Source organism: Pan paniscus, chromosome 3 (genome assembly GCF_029289425.2).
Source record: "Pan paniscus chromosome 3, NHGRI_mPanPan1-v2.0_pri, whole genome shotgun sequence".
Classification (NCBI taxonomy): domain Eukaryota; kingdom Metazoa; phylum Chordata; class Mammalia; order Primates; family Hominidae; genus Pan; species Pan paniscus.
The window spans coordinates 97,617,410-97,630,626 of NC_073252.2; the positions used below are offsets into that span (position 1 = coordinate 97,617,410).

The window sequence follows — 13,217 nt, forward strand, 5'->3', positions numbered from 1 at the left end:
ATCTTAGGGTGGATCTTCTCATGGAGTATCTTACCAGGGTTCTCCAGATTTCCTGAATTTGAATGTTGGCCTGTCTTGGTAGTTTGGGGAAGTTCTCCTAGATGATATCCTGAAGTATGTTTTCCAACTTGGTTCCATTCTCCTCATCTCTTTTAGGTATTCCAATCAGTTGTAAGTTCAGTCTTTTTACATAATTCCACATTTCTCCGAGGTTTTGCTTATTCCTTTTCATTCTTTTTTCTCTATTTTTGTCTGCCTGTCTTATTTCAGAAAGATATGCTTCAAGCTCTGAGATTCTTTCCTCCACTTGGTCTTTTCTGCTATGAATACTTATAATTACATTGTGAAGTTCTTGTGTTTTTCAGCTCCATAAGGTCAGTTATGTTCCTCTCTAAACTGGCTATTCTTGTTATCAGCTTATGTATTGTTTTATCATGATTCTTAGCTTCTTTACATTAGGTTACAACATGCTCCTTTAGCTTAGCAAAATTTGTTATTACCCACCTTCTGAAGCCTACTTCTCTCATTCAGCCATCTCAGCCTCAGCCCAGTTCTGTGCCCTTGCTTGAGATGTGTTGCAGTCATTTATAGGAGAAGAAGCACCCTGGCTTTTTGAGTTTTCAGCATTTTTGCGTTGATTCTTTTTCATCTTTGTGGGCTTATCTACCTTCAATCTTTGAGGTTGCTGACCTTTAAATGGGATTTTTGTGGCATCTTTGTTGTTGTTGTTGTTTTCTGTTTGTTTGTTTTTCTTCTAACAGTCAGGCCACTCTTCTGTAGGGCTGCTGCAGTTTGCTGGGGGTCTGCTCCAGACCCTGGTTGCCTTGAGTTTTCCCATACCTAGAGGTATCATCAGTGAGAGTTGCAAGACAGCAAAGGTGTCTGCCTGCTCCTTCCTCTGGGATCTCCATCCTAGGGGGGTACTGAGCTGTTGCTGGCTCGAATGCTCCTATAGGAGGTGTGTAGAGGCTTCTATTGGGAGGTATTACCGGGTCAGGAGGAATGGGATCAGGGACCTACTTGAAGAAGCAGTCTGACTGCTTTTGGGAAGAGCAGGTATGCTGCATTGTGGGGAACTCTTCCACGTCCAGACCTGGACTCTCCAGTGCTGGCAGGCTGGAATGGCTGAGTCAACTGAAATGCAGAGACAACAGCTGCCTCTCCCCCAAGGGGCTCTGTCCCAGGGGGAGATCAGAGCTCTGTGTGTATGACCCTGGCTGGAGTTGCTGAAATTCCCACAGGAAGGCCCCACCCAGTGAGGAGGAATGGACCAGGATCCCACTTAAAGAAGCAGTCTGGGCATGATCTGGCACAGCAGCTGTGCTGTGTTGTGGGGGACTCCTCCTTGTCCAGATGGCCTGCACTCCCTGGAGCCAGCAGGCTAGAACAGCTGAGTTGACCAAAACACAGATATGCTGGCTGCCCCTTCCCCTGGGAACTTGGTCCCATCACAGGCAGTCTCCAGCCTGTTCCCTCTGTCTCAGACTATGTAGAGGAGCAGGGCAGATGGGGCCAGTTCTGTGACTGATGGATTCTCATTAGAACCCTGTGGTACAGTGGGAAGGATAAATTCACCAAAAGTATGTTCCTACTAGAAGATGTTGGTACTGAACAGACAAAACAAGACAAATGTTGGGATTCACTCAGGATGGTGGCAGAAATATTAAAGTCAAATATTAGGGAAAGTTATAGGGAATAGTCACGAACCTTTTGGAAGGCCAAAAGGTTACACAGCTTGTAATAATTGAACAGGCTGGAGGCAGCCTGTTCTTACCTCAGAACATCAGGTCATAGGGTAAATACTAGGGACAATAGAGGCTTCCCCAGTTGTCTGTTTACCCCACCTCCATTAACTAACCTTTGACCCAGATGGCCTTCTTGGCGGGAGGTCGACTAGGGATATTGCCCCCTAATGGTATTTACCTTAGACCTCGGTACCTGAGCTTTAATCATTCCTAGAACTACTCTCTTAACCATGTTAATTATCTGCAAGTGTGTTTACTCAAAGCTTCTGTTGTTAATTGTATATCAAATAAATGCCTGGAGTGTGAGCTGCTCAGGGCAAGCCGCAGTGACAAACCTCTCTTGGTGCGCAGGCGGTTGGACACTCAAGCTGGACTGGCAAAACAGAATATCTGTGTGTCAGTGTATGTTTTATTCATCCGTCGTTGAGGTCAGGGTCTGCAGGCAGACCCCCGCAGCTAATGCCCTCTTGTGAGGAGCAATACGTCAGACAAACACACTCCATAGCCTACCCTAAACTGTTAATTGTACTGGAAATGTTGTTTTCACTAAGATTCTACTGTGTGCTATTTGAAATCGAGCTCGTGAGTTAAAAATCCCAATTGACTAAATTGCACATCATATACAAAGTGATATTTGGGAAGATGGGATTCTGGAGAAGGTAAAGGAAAACTGATAAGCCTTGTACTATTTATTTGCTCATATGTAACTCTAATGTTCTCTGTCAGATCCTGGCAAAGCTCTGTGGCATTTTGCATACTGATTCTCTGGCAGAAGTTTTACAGTGGCTGCTTCATGCAACTTCAAAAGGTGCGATTAAGATATAAATTTTAAAACACTGAGCTCAATTTATTGTCAGAAACTGGGAATATGCCAATATCTGAAGTTTTGTACCTTGGATTTGCAAAGATAACGTTGCAATATTATTTCCGCAATGTTTCAGTATCAGAATAATTGCTGTTCTGCATATCCAGCTGCATGCATGTGGGTCATTCAATGAACCCAAAATTCAGTACGCTTTAAATTGAACTCATTTGGGTGACATGAAACACTTGTGTCCAAGGGCGGTCTTATTCTCAGCTAGAGTTGGTTTATGCTCCTCCAGAGTCCACACACCCAGAGGCCTCCCTGAGCACATCCTCTGGCCTGTTGTTAACTCTGAACACAAAGCTTATTTCTTTCCTTTGGTAAGGAGAACAGTAGAACAGCTATCCAACCTGTAACAGCTCTGCCATTTGCCCAGCAAAACCATCAACTCAGTCATTTCCTAACCTCTTTTGGGCCCTTCCTGGCCTGTTCCATGAAAACACATGCCATTCCCAATCGGGACAATGATAAACGGCAGAGAGCTATCCTCACTTGTAGTTGATCCTCAAATGTAGTTGATCATCAGACTGACTGAGGCAAAATCTCTGCAGTGGGACTTGAGAATTTGTGTTTCTGACAAGTTCTCAGGTGATGCTGATAATGCTGGTCTCAGCACTACTCTTTGAGAATCACTGCACTGATCAATGCTAGCAAGTACCAATGTGTGAGGAAGTCTAATGTTTTAAAGTAGGAAGCATTCTGGAAATATTACCTTGCCCCAGGAATTCAATACTACTTTTTAGGCAATTGAGAAGTGTTTAGAGGTGATGGGTCTTTAGTTACCTTCCAATTATTTTTCCTTTTAAAGAATGTAACATTTAATAAACTATACAAGTAATAAATCCTTATTGTTGGGAGAAAGAACAGATGAACCAGAAAGAAAAAAAGAGATGAGACAGAACAAAAATAATCAATAAAATTACCACAGACATCATTTCAGTGAATACTTTGGTGTATATCTTCCTAGATATGCTTGTAACTATTTATTACCTATTAGTCTGTATTTTAATGGAATCATATTACCCTTCTTATTTTTGTATAGGTATCCTTATATCTTTGGCAGCAGCCTGTAAGACTGGCTACTGTACTCAATATTTTAAAACTATTCCACTGCTATTCAGGGACAAGTGCCTCAGTGAGTTAACTACTCTGGGCACTCTACAGTATCACAGGTCAACAGAAACTATGTTAAAATGAACCAACTTTTCTGCAGAAGTCCTTACTCCCACATAGGTAACTATCCAGAAAATAGATGACCAGTCTTTCATACTCAGGAGCTGGATATTCCTGTGTTTCTATGCAACATGATAATTGCAACCTTCACTCCTCCCACCCTTTTTTGTCTTTTAAACCAGAAAAAGAGTGGATCTCAGCTTTGATTCATTCTGAGCTTGCCGAGATAAACCTGTTAACTCATCACAGAAGAAACACCTCAATGGAACCAGCAGCAGAGACTGGGAAACCACCCACAGTTAAATCACCACCCACAGTTAAATTGCCCCCAAATTTTACTGCAAAATCAAAAGTGCTGACCAGAGATACAGAAGGGGATCAACCAACCAGGTAATTAGATATAATGGCCCCCTAGAGGGAGGGCCTATGGCACATGAAGACTTTGAATTCTCTTGTTATTTATCTTTCAAAATGTTAAACAGGAGGTTCTAAAGCTCTGCTTTATTCAGTAAGTGACTGCAATATATATTTGCTTTCATTTTCATATATGTAATATAAGAATTGTTCTCAATTCTATTGTTTAGAACATTTTGGCAGAAACTATGTCTTTCTTATCTGGTAACCTTTCTTTTTAAGAAAAATTATTTTTCCACTAAGGGAAAAGCAAGAGTGGCTACCTAGAAATCTAAGATAATAAAGATTTTTATAGTTTAACTGAAAATAGATGCAATTAAGGAAAACAAAATTGTATTGTTACAGTTATTGTATATTTTGTTAAATGTGTATCACACAGGTTTCACTTTTTTGTGTAGAACAATGCAAGATTAAAATAAATTGCTTCACTTAATTTCCTCTGATTTACTCCTGGGGCCCCCTAGAGAGAAAAATAACTACTAAAATAATTGAAATTATTGCAGGAGAAATTTTTCTTAGATGCTGTTATTTCAATAACAGAAGAAAAATATATATTTATGTAGAATCATGGTGAAAGAATGTGTGGTAGGATGTTATTTAAGCTAGGAGAGAAAATCTTGTTGCTTTAAAATTAAAAGTTGAGTAAAGCTTAAAGTTAGAGGAAAAATACATTTTTGAAAATATAAATATGTCACTTTAAAAAGCATTAAGACAAAAAAATTGTATTACTAACTGTCCGTATCTTAAAGTTTCCATAAAATCAGAAACTAGAAGATAGTAAGAGTTAATCTGTACCTTAATGACTAACATATGATACAATAGTTAAATATTTACTCAAAGTAAGAAGAATTTTTCATTGGGAAGTAAATTTAATACTGTATGCATTAAAAAAACAAAGAATTGGGGTAGCATATTTAAGATACATATACACTGAACTTATTGATGACAGTGTAGTCTATAGAAAATACTTTTTTGTATCTGTGAAATTCACTTTTTTCTTTCTCCAACTGATCTAGAGTGTCAAGTCAAGGATCTGAAGAAAACAAGGAAGTACCAAAAGGTTAAGTACAGTTTTTGGTAACTATTGAGTTGGTATAAAGAAACCAGTAAGTACTAATGACTCAGGGAACAGATTTTAAGGATCAGTGCTTTTAAAAAAACAGAAAAATACAATAGTAATTTCCAGATCAATTCTTGAGAGAGCATCTGCTTACTTTCTCATAAAGATAAATTTACCTTTGTTTTGAAAGGCAAAGTGCCTGATCATGGACAGACACTCTTTGAGAAGCAAGACAGCAGGACAACAGGAACTATAGGTTTGGTTATAGCAATTCAGTGAAAAGGGAAACCCTGCATTGACCTAACAAAAGGACAATGATCTCAGAGTTTTGGTTCCTCACAGCTTAATGGAGTTAAATAATTTCACTGGAGACAAAGTCAACCAGAGAGAAGAGTAAAATGGCAATCAGCCACAAGCAGGTGACCTACAAGACAGCTGAAATACAATTGAAAAGAGCAGTTTTGTGTTCCACCAGAAGCCCAGCTCCAGTCTGTAGGGGAACCAGGGAGAATCAAGAATTGTGGAAAGTCCTACCTTGGTCCAAAATAGCCCAAAGTATCCTTATAGGTTTGGCAGTTTCTAGCTTTAAAACAAGGAGAGCATTCATGACTACAGAGCAACAACTATGAAGTGTATCTACAAGCTTTATACAAAAATGTGTCTTGTCATTTCTACAAGTTCCCTTTATACCAGGAATGAAATATAATCAATTAGAGCTCACTGGGGTCACCCTAGACCCCAGCAAGTTCCACTGTGATTAACCAAACCCAAAAAAGACACTATCTCCTAACAGCCAATAATAAGTATAGTTTAAAAATTACAAAGTACTCCCTTACTTAGACTCCAAGGACAGCCTATTGTATCTGGCCTCTCCTACCAAACTCCTCATCCTGGGACTATAACATCATGACAGTGATGGTTTCTATTATTCAACTTTATGTCTTACCTGTAAGGCTCACACATATTTTATCATTTAGATATTTGGAATTTTTTGTATAAGAATTCCCAAGTCATGCCCCTTTCTCTCCATTGTCGATATTTAGCATCTCCTTACATCCCTATTCCTGCTTGGGTGCAACTATGTAGGTCTTACGAGCACAATTAACTTGTTTTAGCCTGTTTGTCTCTTCTCTTGTTACATCTATCAGGACCATAGATCTTCCTTCTTTCTCTCACTGTCACTCTTACCCATAACCAGTTCTATGCAATCAAAATCATGTTTACTTTTGAGAGTGAAGGAACATATCCTGCATGTTACAGAACAAATAACTCATTAAAGATGAGCATGTGGTGGAAAAAAAAGAAAAGGAATATATTCTTTTGCGAATTTTGGGTGTATCTGATTCACCTAAACTTCATATAGTTTTTTATAGATAATTTACTACTAAAACATGGAGAAGGTGTATTCAGTGTCTCAATTATGGTCTTACTTAGATTTTTTTCTCTATTTCAGAGGCTGAGCACAAGCCTCCACTACTTATAAGAAGAAATAATATGAAAATACCTGTTGCAGAGTATTTCAGCAAACCAAAGTCTCCTCCCAGGCCTAACACTCAGGAGAGTGGATCAGCAAAACCAGTGTCAGCAAGGAGTATACAAGAATACAACCTCTGTCCCCAAAGAGCATGTTATCCTTCAACACACCGGAGGTAGAAGTTCTAGACTGGATGAATTCTTTCATGAATATGAGCTTCACATTTACATCATCGAATTATTTTTCAAATGAATATTTTTGGTATTGAGGAATCAAGTGGTCCTCTTTATGGTGGCACATGTAAATCTAAAAATACCTGTATGTAATGCTACAAATAAATATTACTGGAAATGATATTTCCATTTGTAGTTAATACGATGTGTAAAAGAAATACGTTTATTTATATACTATGTTTCCAGTCTTGCACTATTAGTACATGAGCATAGAGCCCTGATACTAGAAAAATCATCCATAGTCAGAATTAGGCAGTTACAGTTTGACACCTACCCCAAACTCTGTTAGAGGGGGAAAAAAATACAAAGAACAAAAAACAAAACACCACCATCACCGCAAAAACAAACCAACCCAACAACAGAATTTTAACATGTGAGATGATTTTTATCATCTAGTGTCTCACTGTTGTTGAACTATTATGAAAAAATGCTCCCCTCCCCTCCAAAAAGAAAACATATACATATTGTTTCTAACTCATGAGCCAGAAAGAAACTAGTTTTCAGTCAGTACTAATGGTGGACATTAACATTTCATACTGAATTTTTTGTGTTTTTAAAAGAAACCACGTGGCTGGGCGCGGTGGCTCATGCCTGTAATTCCAGCACTTTGGGAGGCCGAGGTGGGCAGATCATGAGGTCAGGAGATCGAGACCATGGTGAAACCCTGTCTCTACTAAAAATACAAATATTAGCCGGGCACGGTAGTGGGTGCCTGTAGTCCCAGCTACTCTGGAGGCTGAGGCAGGAGAATGGCATGAACTCGGGAGGCGGAGCTTGCAGTGAACTGAGATCGCACCACTGTACTCCAGCCTGGGTGACAGAGCGAGACTCCATCTCAAAAAAAAAAAAAAAAAGAAACCACTCTTGGGCCACAGATATGATTCTTTGAGCATGTTGCTGCAGTCTATCTACCAATAAGCCAATCCTTTATTTAGAATGTTCATACTGATGTTCATCAGAGATACTATAAATTCAGTGTGTGGTGTGTGCATATGCATGCATGTCTATATGTACATTAACTTTTAATGATAACATACTATGTGTCACGAATCATTCTAAACACTTTAGATATAATAACTTATTTAATTTTCACAAAAACTATTTGAGGTAACTACTCTTATTTTTCTCATTATTTAAAATAAGAAAGCTGAGGCACAGATTTGAACTCATTGTGATGGGATAAGTTGTAACAAATGCTATCATTCAAATACAATTATTTCCCACGTGAGAGTCTAAAGTGTGTGTTTCAAAGATAACTTTGCTTTACTTGGTGATTTAGAGGCCCAGGATCCTTCCATCTTGTGGCTCAACCATCACCTAAGGCTCCATTGTCAACTGTACCATGCTGGCAAAAGAAAAAATGAGAGTAAAGTATTAGTTTCCTATTGCTGATGTAACAAATTACCACAAACTTTGCGACTTAATGCAACACAAATGTATTCTCTCACAATTCTGTAGGCAGAGGTCTGAAACAGGTCTTACTGGGCTAAAATCAAGGTGTGGCAGGACTGCATTCCTTTCCTAGGCTCTAGGGGACTATTTGTTTCCTTACCTGTTCCATTTTCTAGAGGCTATCTATATTCCTTGCTTCATGGCTCTCTTTCATCTTCAAAGTCAGCAATGGCCAGTCAAGTTGTTCTCATAACAAATCACTCTGATGCTGACTCTTCTGCCTCCATCTTCCACTTTTGGACCTTTGTGATTGCATCGGGCCTGTTATCCAGCTTATCCAAGATAATCTCCTTCATTTAAGGTCAGCCGATTAGCAATTTAATTCTTAAATTCCCCCTTACCACGTAACTTAACATATTCAAAGGTTCTGGGAATTAGGATCTTTGAACGGACATTATTATGCCTTCCACAAGGAGGATATATCTGCTTAAAGTCTTCGCCTTGAAATGGTAAACATCACTTCTAGTTACATTCCATGGTTGAGAATTAGTATAGCTGAAAGGGAAACTGATTAAAAACTCTTGAGTGGGAATCATATTCCAATTACAGCTATGTTCTATGTTAACAAAAATTAGCTTTTGGTGGACAGTCAACTTTCTCTGACACAAAGATTTCATGGCTGGCTCAAGGTATGGCTAGAATCTATGTGCTTAAGCACTAGGTGCTAGTGACACATAACAAGATTATGCTCAACTCATAAAATTAATAAAGTGCACTCCCTCTTGCTTTTCTGTTATGAAGATGTTACAGTGGCATTGCCAATTCTTTTTCATTAAAAATGTGCTAACATTCATCTATCAGATCACATAGGTTTTGTATTTTGGGAGTTGTAGCTTTTTGACAATTTTATTTCTCCTGTGGTAACTGTTCTATTTATATTTTCTGTATTTTTGGAGCGGAGGATCAATTTTGGAACTTCATGTTTTCCCAGAAAATTATCCATTCCATCCAGGTTTTCAAATTTATTTTCATAGAATTGAGATTTATCTCATAATTCATCTAAATTTGTTTATTCTGAAATCTCATTTTTGTGTATTTGTAATTTTTTTCTTGATCCAGTTAGCTAATACTTTTCACATTTTGCTACCATTTTCAAAAAACAACAGATCTTGGATTTATTCATATGTCCAACAATTTTCCTATTTCTATTTTGTATCTCTTTTCATTTTTTATTAAGTTCCATTTTTTATTTCTTCAGGTTCATTATTCTTCTAATGCCTTGAGTCAAATCTTTTTAATATGTTTATATTCAGTTATTCTCATTAGCATGAATTTTTAAAGTGATGAATTTTCCTCTAATCACAGCTTTAGCTAGATCTATAGATCTGATATGTAGTGTTTATTATCTCTATTTTCAAAATATTACATAATTTCTAATTTGGTTTCCTCTTCTATCTTTCCTCTTTTATCTTTATCTTTCCCCTTTTATAAGCTCTTGAGAAAAAAAATTTAAAATAAGGCTTTCATCCCATCTCACCAAGTTTATTTTCCAGTTTAATGTATTGTTATCAGAGAAGTTGCCTATATTTTTACTTCTGGAAAATTTTCCTTGTGGTCTAATATAGTTACTTTTATGAATACGAGTTGCATTTTTTTTAGCCTACAAAATTTGGTATCACTATCTGTATTAATTATAGCATGTACATTTTCCACATACTCATCTTTTGTCTACTTACATTGTCATAGGTTGAGAAGTATGAGTTAAAGACTCCTTATACTGATGTATTGTTTCATGTAATTCCCAAAGACTGTCAGTGACTTTGAATACTATGTTACCTGATACACAGATTTTCATAATGGTTAGATCTTTACTAAGGATTGCCTTCTTGACAATTACAACATGTCCTTCTCCTTTTCTTTATTTGTAATGTGTTGGACCTTATCTAATGTTAAGACTGTGACTTCTGACTTCGTTTTATTAGCCTGGTATGGCTTTTTCTATTTTTTATTTTCAATATTGCTGAGTAGTTTTAAATACAGCATATATTTCTTTTTTAAATCCAATCTGGAAGATTTTTGGACCATTTAAATTTGCTGATAGGCCATATAGATTTTGTCATGTGATTGTGTTTTATGTTAGCATTGTTTTTGTTGCTTTTATAAATGTTTCACTAAATGATCTGTAATTTCCTTGTTTTGTTTAGTGAGTGTTCATCTGGTAATTTAGAAAGTTTACATTTTAAAAATCTTATCTAAGCCTGGGTTCCTCAGAAAGTACAGCCTGAAACAAAAGCCTATATATTATTACCATTTTAGGGCAGGCAATGTCAAAAAGACTGAGAAACAAGGGAAATAAGGCAAGAAATGAGAAAGCCAATACAAGCATTATCGTTAGCTACTGCTTGACAATTGTTTGCTCAAGCCCTGACAGAGTAAATGGAATAACATTTCCATTTTACATATAAAAACACTGAGGCCTAACAAAGGTTGAATAACTCATCCAAAGTCTCATCACCAACAGTGGCAGTGGCAAGGCTTATGCTTAGTCCAATTCCCTACTGTTTCCATTGATTGTCAATATTACCACCTTTTGATTCTGTCACTGCTTCTCTTCTTCACATTTATTAGATGACTACTATATTTGTCTGGTAATGAGACAGGGAAACAGAGATAAATACCTGCATGCTAACTGAAATCAAAGTTTAATGACTACTAAATGCCTTTACTGCCCTTAATTCAAATCTCTACCATTCTCCTTTCTTTCTTTATCTCATTTTACACCTGTTGTCTGTATACTTTCTCAGGGCTCTATGGACAATTCTTGCCTTTTATCTACATCATTTCTGTTACCTTTTCTGTCTATAAAGTGAAATAGTATGTCCCTTTGCTTTATAATTGCCAGTCACTGCTGGATTTCATCATTGTTCATTTACCTCCCAAAAGATGTTTATTCAGTAGAATTACTTTCTTTTCTCATTTTTGATTTTTCCATTCTGAGCATTTTCAAATGCTATAATGTCAACAGCACCAAACTCTGGAGAATCAGAATGAAGAATGGTTCTTCTCTTAAGAATGAGCTTGCTTTATGATGACTGTAGGTTATTAAAGAAATTAAATGTGAGGAAATTCTGTATTTCAGCAGACATATATTTTTTGATGCGTTTATTTAGGTAGTTTAATTCTCTACTTTTATTATGTTCTAATACAAGTAACTTTAGTATTTACTGAAGTTTTAACAAATAACCTAAATAAACCAAAACAATGTTGAGAGAAAAGTATACATGCAAATGAGCAAAAAGCTTAATATTTTTAAAACCAAATTTTTAAATACCTCAGAAACTAGTTATATCAAAAGAGGTAGTAATCTTCGCCTTCTTGCCACCAACATCCTAGATAAGATATGGGCCTGCAGTGGGTAGAATTGTGTCCCCCAAAAGAAAATCCTAACACATGGTACCCTGTAAATGTGACCTTATTTGGAGACAGGGTCTTTGCGGATGTAGTCAAGATGAGGTCATATTGGATCATTGTGAACTCTAATCCAGTGCTGGTCTCCCTAGAAAAAGAGTTTGGACACGGATACAAACATAGAAGACAGGGTAGAAGACCACTTGACAACAAAACTGAGATTGGAGTCAAGCCACTATAGGCTAAGGAACAGCAGGGATTGCTGGCAACCACCAAAAGCCAGGAAGAGGCTAGGAAGTATTCTTTCCTAGGGCCTAAGGAGGAAGCATGGCACTGGGACATTGTGAGTCTGGACATTTAGTCTCTGGAACTGTTAAGGGAATAAATTTCTGTTGTTTAAAGCCACCCAGTTTGTGGTAATTTGTTATAGCACATCTAGGAAACTAATACAGAGTTTTTTATAATTAATAAAAATTAAACTCTTATTTGGAATGATTTTCCCCCTTTCATAATTAAACAGTGCCCTATTTTACATAAAATAATTTAAGTAAAAGGCATAATATTTCATGCTAATAAACCACATTTACTCAGAAAAACATGAACCTTTGAAAGAATACAACTTAAGACATAAGCTTTGTTATTTTAAAATTGTAGGGCTTGTCTTTACTTACATATCTTGCCTACAGACCTTACCTTAAAATAGGTAACTATAATAGATTACTAAGAACAAAGTAACAAAAATAGACAGTAAATATCAGTACTAAATCCAATAAACTTTCTGTTGTGCATATATATGTTAGTATGTAACATATATAGTATGTTATATACTTTTTAAATATAACTTTTATATATTAAAAAGAAGACAAAAGAACAGCAACTTATTTTACCCAAACTCAATGAAGGCTACTGAAATCTTTTAGCTGTGACAGAGACCAATCATTTTACCTTAAACATTTAACTGCATGTACAATTACTGATAGGAAACTAAAACAGTTCCCTTTCACACTATTCTTTCTTGCCAATGTTCCCATACAAACGTTAAGGATTTTTGTACTTAATAAAATTCAAATTGTTCTTAGCGTGTTCAACACAACCTGGCAAATCAATCATGTTATCATCAATTAAGAACTGAGAGCCATACATGAGGAGGATAGTTATGTATTTACATGCATATTATCACATGTGTATTTGATTTATAGAAACAAACATTAGTATGCATATTCTTATAGAAGAGGAGGCAGATGCACCTATAAACTTTATTCATCTTAAGAGCCAACAAATTTAAAAAAAAATATGGAAAAAAAAAACCACAGCTGCTAAGAGCTGTTCCATTTTAAATGCAGGTAAAGACAAAATTGATCTTTCAATAGCAACAGCCTTATAAAATAATTTAGTCTGCAAAATTCAATTTTATAATTGAAGTAACTTATCACCATTGTAAGAATTAAGAAAA

At 36.6% G+C, this 13,217-nt stretch overlaps 1 protein-coding gene across 1 annotated transcript in view; it reads left to right on the plus strand.

The window, feature by feature from the left end:
- Window positions 1-13,215, plus strand: part of C3H4orf17 (chromosome 3 C4orf17 homolog) — a 37,728-nt gene extending 24,513 nt beyond the window's left edge. Inside the window, exons 6-9 of the mRNA XM_003829932.4 lie at window positions 2,472-2,553; window positions 3,966-4,173; window positions 5,214-5,257; window positions 6,711-13,215. Of these exons, the coding sequence (XP_003829980.1) occupies window positions 2,472-2,553; window positions 3,966-4,173; window positions 5,214-5,257; window positions 6,711-6,910 (534 nt within the window). The 3' untranslated portion in view covers window positions 6,911-13,215. The remainder of the gene's footprint in view (window positions 1-2,471; window positions 2,554-3,965; window positions 4,174-5,213; window positions 5,258-6,710) is intronic.
- The last annotated feature ends 2 nt before the right edge of the window (window positions 13,216-13,217 follow it).